This window comes from Harpegnathos saltator, unplaced genomic scaffold, assembly GCF_003227715.2.
Source record: "Harpegnathos saltator strain DR-91 unplaced genomic scaffold, Hsal_v8.6 scaffold173, whole genome shotgun sequence".
Classification (NCBI taxonomy): Eukaryota; Metazoa; Arthropoda; class Insecta; order Hymenoptera; family Formicidae; genus Harpegnathos; species Harpegnathos saltator.
The window spans coordinates 723130-742168 of record NW_020229954.1 but is presented as its reverse complement, the minus strand read 5'-3'; the positions used below and the strand labels follow the sequence as shown (position 1 = coordinate 742168).

Here is a 19039-nt window from a genome sequence, read left to right as displayed (position 1 = left end):
ACTCACTCACGCTTCTAATGCTGATACTCGCGATTCGATCGTGCGGTTAATCAACGCGACGCCGACGCGATGCCGATTGAGTATCTCGAGGACCGACGAGATACATTTCTTTGAATTACACGAGACGGAAGTGACGAGCGCGTCGCGCACGGCTGCTGTTGATGGAATGAGATCGAATACACGAGGTGCGCGAGTATTATAATACGAAGGGCAAAAAGTGTCGTCGCTCGCGAGCCGATCAACACAATCGGCTCGCGATGTAAACATTGCGGGCCCGCGTTGAGGCGAGAGAGACTTGCCCTTGGGCGTCTTTTCTCTTTCTTTTCTCGAAGGTTCCGGGACGACGAGGAGAATGCGAGGAGGCCTTTCAACTGTACGCGACATTGATTTACCATTTATTGATTACTGAAAATAATTTATTGATTACTGAAAATAAAGAAAATTATTCTGTCGAAGCATCGGACATTTGTTAGCTTTATGTTAATTAAAGAGGAATGTGTACGATTAGAAAATGTATTAGCAACTAATTGTACAGAGTGTCAAAGTTGTTGTGACGCCGTTTTCGGAGAATAATTAAAGGTCATGATAGCGTTAAAGAGTGAAATTTCATCCCATGCGAATTTTGTCTCGTTCTTATTAAATGTTAGATTATCCGCTGCGGACAATAAAACTCTTCTACTTTTCACCTAATATTCAATGATGATGAATAACATTTAATTGCATTCGTTTGGCTCTTTTTGTTTCGAAAATAAAAAAGATATATACCAGGGTGAGATTTCACCCATGACAACATCAACGTGATTTTCTTTGATACTTTTTTTAAAAGTTCAAATATTTCGTTGACTCGCGGGATACTTACAATCGGAGTCTCGTCGCGTTAATTAACATGTGCTCCTCCGAGCGGATCGAATGCTCACCGACGGCCATTGTCAGTGCCACGAGCGAATGTCCGGAGCGGACGGGATGCTGAATTGAGAAGCAGGAACGAAGAAGGGAACGGGACGCGGGCAACGATACATCATGCGTCTCCAGACGTATCAAATTATTTATTATTATAGGAGATTTTGATACAGCAACATGTATGTAGAGGATTTAATATTTAATATGTATTTAATATGTACTTTTATTTTTCCTGCTCCCCCCTTCCCGCTCTTTTCAGACCTTCGGGCATAGTCTGGCATAGAGATAGTAACTATGATTGCAGCACGGACATAAATCGCCTGAAAGTGGATGTAGCACGGACTTCCACCACATGCAGATTTTACCACCAAGACCTAAAAGTGGATGTAGCATCGTAGTTCTCCTCTCAAAATGGATGCAGATGGCGCCCATTTCCGGTGCGAAAAATCGGTGTCGCCGAAAACGCCGTGTTGGCCGCTCTCAGCTTCCTCTCTGCTTTAGTAAAAAATTGAGAACGTGATAAGAGTCAACTATAAGTCAAACGAATCTTACTTACCGAACAGTAAAACTTGAATAATAAAATAAAGTAATAATAAAATTTGTAATAATAAAATGTAATAACATCTAATTCAAAGATCTAAGTCAAAAATTAATATGCTGATTTGAAACATAATGCAAAAAGCTCGAAAATAAATACGAAGCAGAGAAGAGATTAACAATGAATGATTATTATTTAATATGCAACTTACATTAACATGGAATGTCTAATTGACTTAATGTCTCGAAGCTACTGAATATGAATTTCTGCTCAAATCTCTTCCTTTCTGTAGGAGGTTTTTAGCTGTTTCGGTTACTTTCCTCTACATTTATATTGATGAGTTGAAACACTTGTTTCTACGAGATGTTTAAAATTCAGCTGACTTTATGAGTGTTAACACTCGTAACTGGACCTAAGTAAGACTTACGTTTAAGCGAATGTTCTCTTGAAACTGAAAACATTAATAATAATAATAATGATAATTATATTTCTATTTATCTTTTTTTCTATACTATCTAACTATCTATCTATTTCTCTATATCTATCTATCCATCTATCTATTTATCTATCTATCTATCTATCTGTCTATCTATTTATCCATCTATATCTATCTATCTATCTATCTATCTATTTATCCATCTATCTTTTTTCTTCCTATGTATCATTGCAACCTATCTTGTTCTATCCATATTTCTTGCAAATGCAAACAATTAATATTACATTAATTTTTATATTAAAATATATTTTTTATACTATAACATGCTGAATTAATAATTAATAAAATTCAACAGGTTATACTATAAAAACAAACACTTACGTAAAAAAATTATTATATTATTAAAAAGTTTGCATTTATTTTTTGACGGAGATCACCATTTTCTCGCGGTTTCTGTCGAGCAACAATATGCACGTTATCTATTCGTAAAATTAAATAATAAAGTCGTAATTGAAATATGATAATAAAACTAATTTCTTTTTTTACTAGACTAAATTTATTTTTGCTACGAAAAGAAAAATGTAACAATGGAATATCTTTTACAAAACAAATAACATTTAATTTAATTTTTAATTAAAATTTATTAGCATAAATAAATTATTCTGTCATATACTTTAATAACAAATCATTTTTAAAAGATGTATATATTGGCTAAGAGTGGATTTCTATTAATTTTTCGTCTCTCATTATAATTCTCTCTTCTTTATTTGTGCATTAATACTAAATATTCTTTATATACATATACACTATATATGTGTCATTTATTTATATATATATTGTCATGTAATTAATATATTTAATCAAGCCGTAAGAACACGAGAAGAGAGGAAGTGCGAGCAAGTGCGCGAGAGAGAGAAAGAACGAGCGTGAGAGAGAAAGAGCGAGGTATAGGAGTAGCGAAAAAAATCTCGCGGCTCACGCAGTCAATAAGCTAGACGAGCGGGAAAGAAACAGATAATATGTCGACGCTCGTCTAGTCTCCCATGTGCTACCTCGCGTGCGTGAAAAATAATTCCTCGCTTCGCACGTTCCCTTGACACGAGACGCTACCGCGTCTTTTGATGTCTCTGGAGCGTGAAAGATGAAAAAAAAACGGAGAGATGTTCGCTTAGCGATAAGATCGCCGCTACCTCGTCTCGTGTTTACTGCCGCGCGCCGCTCAGTAGTGAGACAAAAACGGAACGATTGTCTGTCGTCTGTCTTTTTCTAATCTACTATCCATTGTATGGAAGTAGTACGGACACGAACCTAGGCGCATTTTAGTTTTATCACCGCGAAAGTGCGCCTAGCGGACGTAGTTTAGGCGCATTTTGGTCAGATGGCGTATCTAAAATGCGCCTAGCCGTCCCCCGAAATACGGCCGGTGGCCGCTCTCATTTTTCTCTCTGATTATAACCAGGAGAAATGGATTATAAAGTACGTTGTCGTCAGACGATTATTGCGGAAACGAGTGACTTTAAAGACAATTATGCTCATGATATTCAGATGTATGATGTGCCACCAATGGGTGAAATGTCATTGGAGGATTTTCAAGAGTTGGGATTTGACAGATTGAAAGGTATGCGATACTCTGGGCCCTTAAGTCATATACTGTATTAGAATTGTAATACAAGTGCAACTCCATTGCAGTACTACGTCTGATAGAGACAACAAATTGCAGAGGCGACTTGAAAACATTGGAGGATCGCAAAAAAGCTCTATATGATTCTTTGAAAAGTGATGGGCTGAAGTACTATGCGAATCTTTTGTTTGCTGATGGATCCAACTCACAATCCGAAGAACACTCACTGAGCAGAATGAAGGATCATATATCTCATTTTATTTTGAGACTTGTATATTGCCATGATCCAGAACAAAGTAAATGGTTTATGAATCAAGAAGTTGAATTCTTCAAGTTAAGATTTAGCTCGTTGGATAAGAAGGGTGTTGAACACTTGTTAAGCATCAACAACTTGGATTGTATACCAGTATGTCAAATTATAATGTACTTGATAAGGTTACAAGGTGCAAAATTATTTATCTTTGAATATATATCTTCAGATCTCGCTAGATGAAAAACTAGATTTGGTGGAAGAGCTTACTTCTTCATCAGGAAAGGTTACAAATATTGATATCATTGATATTTATAAAGTGAATTTTGAAAAAGTCATTGATTTAGTCAGAGGACGTAAAATATATCTCAAAGCAGGAATGGCTTATATCACCCATATGGACATAATCTCTGTATTTGTTTCATATTTTAGAGAAATTCTAGTTGCAGGACTAGAGGTATAAATCTCTTCCCATGATATTCCATCATTTCCATAGCACTTGTATAGTTTAAAACAGAGAAATTGAATTATACTCAATTGATTCTTGGTTTATGTTCTTTGCAGAGCGCAAAGAGCATGTATTATAACATATCTGATGATGAACGACTAACCAGATACCTGACAGGTCTTCCTTCAGCCTTCTCAGGGATGGCACGTGTCGTATGGTCGACCACAGCAACACCTATTGATAAACTAAATGATGTATGTATTGATTATCACTCTAATTGAAAATCTAATCCAAATCTTCATTGCTTTTGTTCTTTTTGTTTGATACATAAGCATTATAAACAAATTTTCAGTTGTCGAAATCGTCTTATCCTTTGTGCATGAGAACACTTCACGAGGCACTTTGCAATAATAGTCATCTAAAAAATTCAGGACGCATGCAGTATGGCTTATTCCTAAAAGGCATAGGTGTGACCTTGGAAGATGCTCTGCGTTTCTGGAGTCACGCATTCGCCAAGAAGATCGATGGAGTCGCGTTTGAGAAGAAATATGCGTACTCTATCAGGCATTATTTTGGTAAAGAGGGAAGACAAACGAATTATACGCCGTATGGCTGTCAGAAAATCATATCCAGTGCAGTCGGACCTGGAGAATATCATGGGTGTCCTTTTAGACACATGGATCGCGACTCGCTGTGCCAAAAGTTAACTAGTTATGGCATATTCGCCACTAGTAAGAGAATTAGTCTTTTCTTGTCTTTAAAAAGAACAATACACTGTTTGGACACTCAACTTACAATCAATAATGTACATTAGATACAACGGAGATATTGGACTTGGCCAAAGATGGACAATATCATTTAGCGTGCGCGAAGTACTTTGAAGTTGTGCATAACAAACCAGCCAGCAAGCCTCTTCTGCATCCAAATGCATACTTTGCTGAAAGTCGCGTAATTTTAACCGAAGACGATGATGCTAACAAAGGTAAAGGAAGAAAAGGAAATGGAAACTCTGGAAAAAAAAATAAACACAACACAGCGTTTATTTCATCACATACACATCATTTTTTCTTTTTTTTCAGACATAGATAAAGATAGATTCCCTCAAGGTACAACTGGAACTCCCAGTAATGGATCTTCAAGAAGGAACGACAGGTATTCGACACCTTCTAGAAACACAGACTTCACCGGCACACCAAAGAGAAACGACAGATACTCCACGCCGTCGAGAAATGCAGACGGTACAAACACACCTCTGAGAAAAGTTCAAAGAACGAATTACCAGACACCTTCGCGAGACATCAAAATGACTCCGGTGAATATCGCGGAGCTGCTGAACGACGACGATCTCGCGGAGTTCATGAACACGGAGTGAATAACAGTCAATGGATGACTACCTTTATACCGTCATGTAATAAGAATTTATTTATATTCCGCAGATTTGATCCACATGAAAGTTCAGCGTTTAAAATTAAGTCAAATAATGTGAAATAAATATTGCATTTGTTATTTGTAAGTACACGCTTACAATGCTGATTGTACAATGATACTAGCGGTTGATCTGTTTCAACTGTCTTAATTTCGGCAGATGATTCACGTTGACATCCCGCACCATCGATTCCACCAGCCTCTCCAAGTTGTACTTGTGTTGCCAGCCCCAGTCCCGTCGCGCCTCACTGTCGTCGAAGACCTGCGGCCAGTCCTCGGCTGGAAAAAAAACGGATAACGACGACATTTCCCATTTGATATATCCTCTCCTCCAATACTTCCTCTCTCATTGAGCGCGCGATAACATTACGCGGGATATATAAAGTGCACTTACCGATGTGTTGTCGCGCGTCTGGCTTGTAAGAGATCTTCAAGTCCGGAATATACTTGAGAACTTCGTTGAACAGCTCCTCAGGCGTGAAGCTCATGGCTGTGACATTGTACACCCGCCTTTGCAATAGCTCGTTAGGCGTGTTAAGAAATTGCAAGAGCGCTGACAGACAGTCCTCGATGTACATCATTGGTAGCCTGGTATTGGGCTCCAAGTAGCACTCGTATCTTTTATTTAACAGTCCTTCGTGGAACACCGCTACGGCATAATCTGCGATAATAGATGGATATTTTAAAATAGATATTTTAACGAGGGAAATCAAATCTTTCAAAAAAAAAAGTAAGATTAAAAATACATTTCAATCACAGTTCACATCATTCGCGGAAGAAGTCGCTAGTCTCTTTAACGACTTTTCAACTCGTTTTCTCTTTGGACTTTGGATTATTAAAATGAAGTCGGCGATATTTTCAACTTTTGAAACAAATTTTCCACTCTTAAACGCCGACTGAGATCTACAAGCTATTTTTCCTCATTAATATACTCGGTAATTATTCGGTAATTATACGAAAATTACTGTTTTTCTCGGATGAACATGAGACATGAGATGAGACATGAGGTTTTACCGACTGCTTTATGCATCAGAAGCTGAGGAAAATGCAAAAGTCGACCTCACGAACCGACGATCAAGGCTCGCCGCATTATTTGCCGGTAGCATTGTCCTTGAGAGAGACGATATATTCCGTCATTATGTAGTTACCTTAATCGCGGTTAGTGCTCCAGTTATTCGCGAAACGGGAGCCTACCTCCTCGCGACTCAAAGTGCACACATTGAAAGAGAAAGAAAAAAGGAGAAGGAGAAGAAAAAGAAGAAAAAGAAGAAAAGAAGAAGAAATAGCTCTATCAATTTTCAGTTGTCTGCCTATTTCCGTGGAAACCGTAGCGCGACATTAAGCGCTCCTCGAACACGAAGACGATCATCTCGCTTGCGTCAGGTTCAAGAAATTCCGCGAAACTCCTTCCGTGACAACGCGAACGCTCAGGACATAAAAGAAAAGAAGGTGCGTGATCATAATCGTACGAGAAAGAGAAAGAAGCGCGCATATACGGCGCGAGAAATCGAGTTTATGGAGAAATCCTTATGAGAAGGATAAAACTAATATGTAGACAGTCTGACGCCCGAATAGTTCAGAGAAATTAAAGATTATAGGCAATTTGTAATTGCCTATAGTAGGATAAATCACTCGGTTTCCGTTAGTCCCGCGCGAAGTTAATCGAGTGTTGAGACGTATGGGGGTTTACTAATTATTTTTAATTATCTATTAATTATCATTTATTTCTCTTTAAAGCCCACACATCTGAATACTCGATAAAATTCGAGCAAAGGTGCTCAAAACTGGCGACAAATGCAAAGAATACTGGCTACTGAATATTTTATCTTATCTTCACATTGGACAGTCGTATTTTACTAGCCGATAACAATAAGGAGCGGTGAGATGTAACAAGAAAGTCTTACCGGTTGTGCCACCGCCAGGTGGGTCACTACTGATTACTCCGGGGAATCGAAGGCATCGGAAGTCGAGGCCGAATCGATGGTGATAATATTCCCCTAAAAGCTCCGCGTGCACTTTGCTGACGCCGTAGATGGTGCGCGGTCGTTGCACCGTGACGTTCGGCGTGGGGTTCCTCGGCGAGTCCGGGCCGAATGCGCCGATTGTGGAAGGAATGAAAATCTTCAGCTTGTACTGCTTCGCCAGCTCGATGACATTGTGCATACCTGCGGCGAAGAGCAACAGCAGATTCTCAAATTGACGAACGGAAAATTGCAAGAGCGAAGAATGTTCTCGGTGGACATGCATTGTCGCGAAAATTGAAATATCGAAGCACGGATAGTTAAACGATTTCCTGAAAAGTAGTCTGAAGTTTGGATATTGCGGATATTCTCAAGTTTTCCAGAGTATTGAAAGCAATTTTCCTAATAAGATGTTACATTAGAATTGATACAACGACGCGATATCGACGGGAAACGATATTTCATTATATTATTATTTTATTTTATTTTATATATTTTTCTTATATATTTATATATTATATATATTTTTTGGGAAAGTTATACTTTTCTGTACTGACGTCGATATTACAATATTCCTCAGGATCTCGATATTCAGAATTTCATACTTTCAGACAATTATCTTTCTTTTCAAGGTTGAATATATTGTTTCTTGATACAAAGTCGCCGGAAGAAGCCCACAGAGCTTCAGAGGCAGATAAAAAGGTTGCGTTTACAACTTTGCTTCAAGATACAAGTATTAAGCAAATTAATCGACCACCACTAATTATTTTTCTTACTTAATTATTTTTCATTTTCCACGAATGAACGATTGTGATTGGTCAATTTGTTACTGCTTACGTCTCGAAGCAAAGTTGTGGACCCAGAGAAATTTATCTCCGACGGCACCTCGAAGCTCGTGCCGTTACTTTCCGACAGCTGCCGACAATCGCACATACAATCCTCATTTGCGTGAAAAAATCGCTCTGAATAAATTGAAGAAGAAAATTGGAAAACAAACGACACGACTGGTCGCAACGTTTCGACCGTATGACTCGTCTGCTTTCTCCCGAGCACTTTCTTCTCGAAGCGAGTAAGCGCGATTGCGACGTAATTATCAACGCAATAACCAAGCCACTGCCTGCCGACGCAGCATTCCATTTCACTCGGACGTAGTTTGCAGGAAAACGCGTGTTTTTGTATAGAACAGAATAAAAAAAGGACCACTACCGTTTCGTCAAACGCGTTGCACCGGCGTGCTCGTCAAAACGAGCATGACGAATGATTGCGAGCTCGAGGGTACCGCGGTGTTGCGGTGCACGTGGTAAAGATATGTAATTGAAGCTGGCACAACATCTAACGCGGATACCAACATGATCGTTTGGGAGGAGTATCAGGCGAGTATCAGGCACTTTCGCTCGCCTATGCGGACAAAATCCAAGGCTCCGTATAATTTTTGTAACGCAATATACAAACACGCACGTGTGCTTTGGTTTCTAGCAACAGTGACACGTTGAGAAATTCGTGATACGGCCGGAAAAACAAGTACTCTTCACGAAAAAGGGTCTTGATTGAAATAAATAAATTCGCCTCCCGCGAGGAAAGAAGTAACACAATCTCGATTTTTTCCTTACACGTTGACTATCACTGTGATCATCAGTGATCGCCATTATGATCACTGCGTTTCCACCAATAAAACTGGAAACGAATGCGTGTAACAAATATAACACATGGCCGGAGAATCTGTAGGACGAACTCCAACACGATCACGCATCGTGAATTGCATTTACCGTGTCTTCGGTGGTTCAAAGTTGAGTTGAGCATAATCAGTGGAAATAATGAGATCAGTGTCGAAGCAACCAGTGAAAATCGACGGTCCATGTGTCAGCTGACCAGCGATCGATATCATATAATAATATTAAACGCATTCGTACTTAAAACATGCCGGTTTATCAAGTTCGCCGTATAGAGGCTCGTTAATGCAATATTTCCACTCCTTTTGAAACGCAACGTTTCCCGATATGGCTGCCGATAATCATTTAGGCCACAGAGATACATAGCTTTATTGCCCTCCATTACCTTCGATATTAACTCTGACGGCCAACGGTACGTTCTGTTCGCCGACGGCGCTTAGCAGAGCGCTGAAGTGGATGAGCCAGTCGATTCTGTAGTCCACGACGATTTTTTGCAGGCCCTTGAAGTCGAGGATGTCGGCGAAGATGAAAGGCCCGTATGACAGGCTCTCCTCCGTCGGCTTGATGATGTCGGACAGTATGACGTTCTCGTTGCCGTAATGCCGTCGTAGCATTTTTGCGCACTCCGTGCCCAATTGTCCGAGGCCGCCTACACAGGAGAAAAGCGTGAGGAAAAATGTGAGAGTATTCATTGGACGGCGATGACGAAGAAGAGGCCCCGCAAGGGTCTCTCCCGCTGCGCTGAACGCGCGACGTATCATTATCCTTGTAACACTTTCCCACCCACTTTGCGATTGAACGATCTGCGAAGGATTTGCATACGATGTGTTGTTGGTACATTATGTAGCATTGCGAGTCGCGAGAAACGCGATCGAATTAGAAACTCGAGATGTGACTTAATAGCGCAGCGAGAAACGCCGCATCGAATGACTAATGAGGTAACCCGTCGTCCACTTTGTCGTAAACACCGTCGAGAATTCTGCAACTCATTCCCTGAATAAATTTCTGGAAAATTTTTTTGTAAGATTCCTCCCTTTCCGACTGTTTTAATAATCTCTAAATTTTAAATGAGGCGCGCCGTTAAATTAATCGCCGTTAAATTAGTCGATTAATATCGACCGGCGCCGATTTCTTAATTTGCCAATTCATCGAATCGTAAGAAAGGAAGAAACGACGAGAGCCGGTTTGAGTCGAATCGCTCACCTGTTATAAGAATCCGTGGCGATTTTATGTCTTCCTTGTTCAGCCTGGCATCCTCCCTGTTCGCCTTGCAGAGAGGATTAGCGGAGACTTGGTAGTTCCTGTGGACGTTCCTGGTGACAGATCGCGAAAACTGAATGATATTTTTAAACAGCATAGTGTCTGTCGCAAATTCGAGCACTGATTATCGATGAGCAGATGAGCGCGTTTCATGCGCCTGAAAAATACTTCACAGTGTATTATTCTTCTTTCTGACCGTTTTCTTCGCGAACGAAAGTTCTCAATGACGATGATTACAAGGGATGAAGGTAAAAAAAATAAGCGAAATTAAAATCGTTCACAGTGGTGCAAATTGTCACGAGTAAATGATGAGAGAATAACACAGAGTGCCTTCCTCTTTTCTTTCTCTCTCGAAGGACTCGATCCTTGCTTGCTCGTGGCTGATGAATAACTGATGGAGCTTCACCTGACAATTCTACATTATATCACAGTTCATTGGTAAAACCAGTTCGAGCACAGATGCGTGTCGATGTGTCGGTACGACCAACACAGACGGAACTCTGCTCGGAGTATATAGGCGCAATTACGATAAACTTTACGTAACGGGACGCGAAGTGACGTGGAACGTGAAGTGACGTAACGTGAATTTGGCGTTTGAAGTTATATTTTGGTCTGTTCTTTTCAGCTGCACTGCGGAACTAGTGCAATAAATTAGAATGAGACAACTATATTTTTTCTCACTTTAACTTATTGCAGCAGTTCAGTAGTGCAGCTGAAAAGAACAGACCATTTGATATTACGATCACCGTAACGTAATAATGAATTCTGCTGTGAGGCATTATCAATTTGTAAATTTAATTTTGGCCAGGTATTTGTATCTTCAACTGTGGAAGAGGAAACAAATACGAACCATTGCACAGTGGGCCAAGTGCTGGACAAAAAATCAATTTTTGCACTCATTTCCAAATTTGTTTTCTAATACATTTTTGTTTTCTTTACTTCTTGAAATAATAATTTGTATAAGCATAACGTCTTCTATAATGTTTTCCTTTTTATTTAATACTATTAACGTAGATTGAAACTCAAATTCTGTAACTTTCACATGGTATCTTATATAGAATATATATGTATGTACTTGACAATTAAATGCCTTGAAATTGATATTTAACAATATTTTCAATATAACTAAGTATTTTTAATATATAAAGTTATAACTTATGTGGTCATATTAAAAGAAAAACTTTAGTTTCTTAATGTAATACATAATAAAAAGAACATTTATCATTTTTCTTTTAATATATTTTGAGTATTCAACATCCTTCAATTTAGCGACCTTCAATTTATGCGCATTTTGTCAGGTGAGACCTAAAATCACGTCTTCAAAATCACGTCTTCGTTGCGTGCGTTTACGTGCGTTTTTAGAAATAACAATAATAACATGATAATTAATCCATTAGAGCCCATGACTAACTAGAATATCATGCAAATGACATATGAAATTCTCTAGTATGATAAGAATAACAAATTCGGCGAAAAAAAGTTGAAAAAAAAATTTGTTTATAACAAAATTGTTTAAATAATTTATTTAAAAAATGAGTTGTGAAAATCTAATGCTGCCAATCGATTCCGCTTTGGGAATTATGTTAAAAACAATCATTTTTTAAATAAATTGTTTAAACAATTTTGTTATAAACAAATTCTTTTTGTAACTTTTTCTGCCGAATTTGTTACTTTTATTATACTAGAGGATTCCATATATCATTTGAATGATATCCTAGCTGAGTTAGGCATAGGTTCAAATGGGCTAAGAAAGCGGTGAAAACAAACGGATGACTATCGGTCTCTATTGCCACTTGTTTTTTTTTCTTCAAAGTAGTCTCTGCCCACTACCTTTTTCTCACTATAAAGCTCATATGTACACAGCACGCGATTCATTTGGGTGACGAGAGAACCTCCTCTCCGCTTGATATAAATTCGTCAGAATTCGGCAGCTCTGAGGACGGCTCGTTGTATCTTGTTTTGTCTAAACAAGAATTCTGTCTGATGATATCTGATAGTACTCGCATATTTTTGTAAAACTCAATATCTCGAGAGCAGTATTCAATAGCTCTTGCACAATAACTCTTCAGCCGCAAGAGTCAAACGCTCAAGCTCATTGCACAGAACATAATTCCAGGTTCTGGCTCCTTGTATAGCCTACCGTTATTTTTAGTCGCGATTTTTAACTTTCACACGTTTTCCCATCCGTTAAAAGATAGCTTTATATAAAATGGACTTTAATCTTACAAGAAAAGATTTATTTCTATTTTTGTATTAAAAAAAAAAATCAGTCAACGTCATTTGATTTTAAGAAAAAGCAGTTACAAAATTATGTAATTAAAAATTTGAAGTTAGAAAATTCTCCTAAAGAGGTAAGAGAAAAGATTTTGCAAATTGTTAGAAATTTCTGTAGGGATATTTCTAAAAAATTACGTCAAACTGAAAGGGATTGGGATTTGGTTTCAAAATAGATTGAATCATGGTTAAATACAAAAATTCAATTTCCATCCATTAAAACTGATTCTATAGTTGAAACAACTTCTGTAAGTGCTTGTAAGAGAGGACGACCACAAAAAGCTTTTGACGACTCTTGCAATCGCACAAAACATAGAAAAACACTAGAATTACGAAAATCCAGTGGAACTGAATTAGCATATGCTGCATCAGTAAATCTTCGTTTAGAGGGAAACATTGCAAGTGTGAAGGGATAAGGGAAGTAGCATTTTCACTTTCTAAAAATATTGATGGCAATGTAAAACGTACATTGACATTTACACCTTACTCTGCTGATGAAGCATTAGCTATGATTGTTACTAACAAGTTGACTAAACATCAATATCTTAATATTAGATTAGGAGCAAAAGTAAGAGGAGTTAACTTATATCCTTCTTATCATAAAATAAGGGAAGTCAAAATAGAATGTTATCCTGAAAATATTACCCAAGTAGAGCTTAAAGTTTTAAAACAGCTGCGATAACGTTGTTACAGCTCAAATCGCAGCATTTTTGTCCAGCACAGTTACTGCCACAACGTTATTATAACGTTTTGACAACGTTGTACCAGCAAAAATGGGACAACATTTTTAAGCTTTAAAAATGTTGTTGCAGCTATTTGGCTGCACAGCTATTTTGCTGTAAAGAAGTTATGACAGCCTCTTTGAAAAAAAGATAAAAATAGCTAATAAACGGAGAACGTTTTTTTTTATACGTAAGTTAATATCTAATAAATTTAAATTTTAAGATTTGCTTAAATTTTAAAATATTAAAAAGAGAAAAAAAATTGTATTCAACTAGAATTGAACCTGTGACCGTACAGAATCTTTGTTACAATAAACTAAGATTAAATTTCGAGATTACCTAATCATTGCAAATTGTTACACTTTATGACATACAAGTATACTAGCGCGGACGCAAACTTATAAGTATACTTGATTATAGAACTACACGCAGATCTTTTAGTAATAATTTTAAAGCCATATAGCCTGACGCTTAGATCCGCTTGACCAATGCTGATACATGCTAAGCTTAATGTCAAATTAATAATCCTATTATTTCGTTGTAGCTGTGACATACAAATTACAGCAAGATTACAGCTATTTTGGCTGTTTCTAGCTTCATTCGATAGGCATGCGCGGTCACGACTCATGGTGCACGTGCGTGATAATTTTTCACCTCGTGCACATATACATACATTCGATTATGATATAATCTAAGAAACAGAGCTGACAAGTGGTGTGTAGTAAAGGAAAAATTTTAAGATGTTTGTAATAGTAGAAACGATTGAGGATGGCGAAATTAATTTATGTGTTGTGCCCGAGAGTTGGGAAAAAACGGCGTTTTATTTTGGCAACCAGGAAGAAAGGGATTGAACCTTCGCAAAAATGACAAAATTTTGCCAGACTTTAATAATTAGTCTAAACAAAAGTGTACTGTGAAGAGGAGGAATTTTACAACATTTTAAGCTGCTATTAAAGCTGAAAAATATTTGAGTCAGTTTGATGATACTGAAGACGAGCAAAAATAAGTAGCAAAATGCCCAAAGAAAATTTTGGTTTTTCTAGAAGCTGGTGCAACTTTACAGCTACAATAGTTGCGGCTGTATTTTGACTTTTTTATTAACTGTCACAACTACTTTACAGTTATTGATATAGCTAAAATAGGTAGGGCTGCATTTGGATTTTCTCATTAGCCATGGCAACGTTTTTACAGCTAAAAATCCAGCGAAATAGCTTTTGTTGTCAAATAGCTGTAATTAAGGTTGGTGGGACGTTATTCCAGCCACATTTTTGCTGTTACAGCGAATATTGCCAGACTGTGTTACTTGGGTATAATGACTGAGCAGAAAGCAGAAATAAATATATACACCTTCTAATTACATGTTGAGATATTCACTCGTGTGGACGTTACGTATATTGGATGGATTTCCTTTTCAACGAAGATTCCTACCGCAATTCTAGTTGTGCTCATTTCATTCTGATGCTGCAAAAGTTGCAACTTGATTTGGCTAAAAAGAATAGATTTTTGTTAAGAATCATACCGTGTTCACTCATTCGCATATTCGAAAAAACGAAAAAGACTGAGTCAAGGATCGACATAAATCGAGCGCAGGATATTGATGCGATGCGTGACGTCGACTAATGCGTTATATCGAGAGATTGTATTCCGAAATTCTCAAATAGGTTTTTATAACAAAGGCTAAACGAAAGGCTTTTATAACAAAGTTCTCATGTGCAACACGCAATAGTTTTACAAGGAAAAAGTTTCAACTTGGACAGGTTCATTTTCTAGATATATCTAAGGATCGACACAGTAATAAACTAATGGCTTGAGGATCGAAAGCAACAGTCTGATTCGAGAGTGAATTTGTTATTTATCATGAACGTCATTTTGCATGCTCGATCCTGATCCTGACCTTCGTTTCGTCCTCACTTCACGATTTATCGCTTAGCGCTGGAGAGATCTCGCCAATATATTTACGATACATATAGAGTGTTTTAGAAAGAGGGTTCAGGATTTTAAGGCAAATATTCACAAAATGGAAGAAAAAAGTTCTAACAAACATGGATCGAAAAATGAATAGTTATTTATTTTAATTAAAGCAACGTATTCGCTTCTAATGCTTAAAAAAAGAAGATTTTCTACATATCTTCCTTCCCACAAAAACGCCCAGGGGTTTTAAATCAGAAGAGCTGGGGATACTTTACACCAATAAATGACAGACGAATTACATCAGAGAATACAAAATGCTTGTAAAATAATTAGAGCAAAGCCGGGAATTTTTGAAAGAGTTAGCAATTTTATTGTACGAAGATGTAAAATGTATGCAGAAATAGGAGGAGGACATGTGTAGAAAATCTTCTGTAAACTTTATAAACAACAGAAGCGACTAGGTTGCTCACTTGCTTTAATTAAAATAAATAATTATTCATAATTCCGACAATATTAATTTTTCGACATATTTAGTACTTTTTTCTCTATTTTGTGAATATTATCTGTCCTTAAAATCTTGAATCCTTTTTTCTAAACACCCTGTGTACTTAAAAATATTCATTACACATTAATAAAAGCTGCCATGTTGTTATTGGAAACTTAGGATATAGTTCTTGCGTCATTTTATACATTCAAGTTTTTTATAGTCATCGAGGGCTTGATCACGCCAACCAATAGCGAGGCCGATTCCTTTCTCGTACGATCTCAAAACCGGTTATTACTAAATCCTTCATCTCAAGAGCGAATAGCTCAGAATATCATACAAATAATACTAGAAAATCTTATTTAGAGAAAAGAATTTTTTATAACGTAGTTACCCAGAATGCACATTGGCTCAAAATTGTTTTAAAAACGCCTATTATAAAAAAGAGAAAATTGTCAATGTTTTTAAGACATTGTAAAAAGACGTTATAAAGCCGTCCATTATGAAAACTATATTTATGATTATGAATACTGTTTACATTATCGAGATTAAACACTTATGCGTGCGTCACTATTGCAAATATTACGACACCTCTTAGTCTTTGTGAGCGTCGTGTATGCAAGATCTTGTGTGGAAGTTTGAAAATATTTTACAATTGGACGATGAATTTTTACGCACATCACCTGATTGATTTTCTGTTTGAGTTGCTGTGCCGTATATATTCTCTTCTATGTTACGTCCTGCGGACTCCGCGTACTCTAAATTCGTTATTAAGTAAGGCAAATTAAATTTTATATTATACGGCCAAATGTTCATGTTCCGCGACCCTCCGAGCACAGTGACATCACACACACACACACAGATTTCTCTTTTTTTCTCTCTGTTTTAATCAGCGAAGTTTCACTATTTCTGTCAGAAAGATCCGCTGAGTTATTTTAGCCAGATGTTTCCTCTCCAAATAACCTTGAATCCGAATATTGGAAATTAACCTTTCCAAAGAGTTTTCAATATTCGGAAACTCATGCGTTTTCCCACGTTTGTTCATAAATTTTTATTGCGCGCAATAAACCTCTGACTAGACCTAGCAAAACTTTGAAGATACTCGATCCTTTATAATATTAGACCTCCCTAAAACCCCACTTCCGAAAAGTTTTGCAACAAAATCCAATACCCATATTTGGACATAAACTTTAGAGCCCTGATGCAACTTCCAAAACCCCACCCTCTCGACCGAAGTGACGTTTTGAGTAAAATGAAAAGACTATGACACTTCTATTTCTCCTCCCGATCGACCCGCAGCCAGGACAGAATTTTCTTTTCAGCACCCCTTCAGGGTCTCTTAACAACCTAGTCTCCTATTGGCTTAGACAGATCAGAGTTTCGCCAGTTGTTAATTATTCCGTGCAACGACCTCGTGCATTTTTGGACCATCGTAAACAATCCAGCGGAAACCAGCTTCCTATTCTTGGCGCAAACTTGGGTCATCCATTCTCACCGACACGCAGTAATTACACTCTTCATTTTCGACAAATAGCATAGACCCAGCAGTAAGTTATTTATACTTTCTTTTGCCTGAGCGATCCCTGTCTTTTCATTTTCTTCTTTTCTTCTCTCTCTTTTCTTTTCCTTTCCTTTGCTTCCCTTTTTCTAGTCCTTTGGCATTCCGCCTCAATTGTTAAATCAGGTACCAGTGGCCCAATCTTTTCGATCACAGTCGGACATAACGAACACGGAATTTTGCTCAGACCACGATTGTTTATACATATATGTATACGTACACATTTATAAATCTTACAAATTCTCTTTCATTGTGAACTTCTGCTTAATCATCAATAAAACAAGTTATTTGTAATTGTAAGCCAATCACGTTTTCCAACTAATTATTCTCAACAAAAAATTCTCCCTTTCCTCAACTGTCGCTCACGGTCCTATCCCAGGTAAAAGGATTCAGTTCCTTGACCTAAATAAAGGACCACCGATGTACGTCCACGCCAGATAAAGCGGTCATTCCGATCCTTGATCTGCACCGTAGACTTGCGAGTACGTTGGAGCTTGTGGAAGCAAGCGTCAAGTTGCGTTCCTCCTCCAGGACGTAACATCTATATAGGTGCGGTTTTTCTAAACATATTCCACTCGCATTTGTCGTTTAATTTTAATCGGAAGAGGGCTGATGGATAAACGCTGGGACGATCTAATTATAATTTATCGCTGACTGCAGCTCGATAAATGGCACCAAACAAAGCATATTTTTCCTTGATGTTCAAATAATTTGAGGAATCTATACGAATATCGTACACGCACACACACACACACACTGAAACGTCTAAAAGTAGTCTAAGACGGGACATCTTAAAACAATATCTCAAAACGTCTCAAATCAGGATATAAGATCAGGATATTCTAAAAGCTCATCTTCCTCTGTGTGACGCCTTTTAGTTGTCTTTGCGACGTATAATGTTGCCTGCGTATTTGTTTTCTCGAGGCACCATGCAGTTTCTCATCGACTACCTCAACGATGACGTAACTTGCCTCGTAATGTGCATAAAGCGCAACAATACCGTGCGAGTTTAATTTTATGATTGATCGTTACCTCGATACGGTGTTAACACAATGCGATACGTTGAATTCTGGGTAATGATTTAACTCACGATTTAACGTCGCTTTACGATCGCCAAGCTCTCTCGCTTCTTTTCTCTTTTTTGCATTTATTCCCCCCCCCTTCCTTCCCCTCTCTCTCTTTCTCTCCCTCTGGATATCTATCACGACAAAAACTCGCCGCGATTTGATTCGAGTATTATTAGTTTATAACTAGATATGCTCGATCGCGAAGTCACTGATAGGCATGGATACGACAACGAGACGGCGCGCGTCGAGATTGCGCGGAGAATGCAATCCGCTGACTCCACAACGCGAGACACACAACGCGACCGCAACATTCCGCGATTAACATAGATGTATAAAATACTAATGCATTCCACGCTTTATCCCGCTTATTTTAGCTTTAAACTAGTTCGTTGTGGTGTAGCGCTGCTATTACACTATTATCGACAATATTACATTAAGCTATATTGCTGGTATAAAGTACCTGCAACGAACGGCGGCGAACAGCCGCCGTTTCATTGCCGTAAAATTTCATTGC

General features: G+C 37.9%; 2 protein-coding genes across 2 annotated transcripts; one reads left to right on the top strand and one right to left on the bottom strand.

The window, feature by feature from the left end:
• The first annotated feature begins 3287 nt into the window (after positions 1-3287).
• LOC105191304 (DNA primase large subunit) lies at positions 3288-5690 on the top strand. The gene is made up of 7 exons (XM_011154615.3): positions 3288-3492; positions 3564-3901; positions 3975-4202; positions 4310-4447; positions 4546-4924; positions 5008-5175; positions 5273-5690. Exons 1-7 carry the CDS (start codon positions 3339-3341, stop codon positions 5563-5565), a joined length of 1698 nt encoding a protein of 565 aa, XP_011152917.1. The 5' UTR covers positions 3288-3338; the 3' UTR covers positions 5566-5690.
• Positions 5672-10921, bottom strand: Tdh (L-threonine dehydrogenase). The gene is made up of 5 exons (XM_011154614.3): positions 10453-10921; positions 9635-9898; positions 7523-7783; positions 6013-6279; positions 5672-5897 (listed from the first exon to the last, which is right to left on the bottom strand). Exons 1-5 carry the CDS (start codon positions 10604-10606, stop codon positions 5740-5742), a joined length of 1104 nt encoding a protein of 367 aa, XP_011152916.1. The 5' UTR covers positions 10607-10921; the 3' UTR covers positions 5672-5739.
• Positions 10922-19039: the final 8118 nt, after the last annotated feature.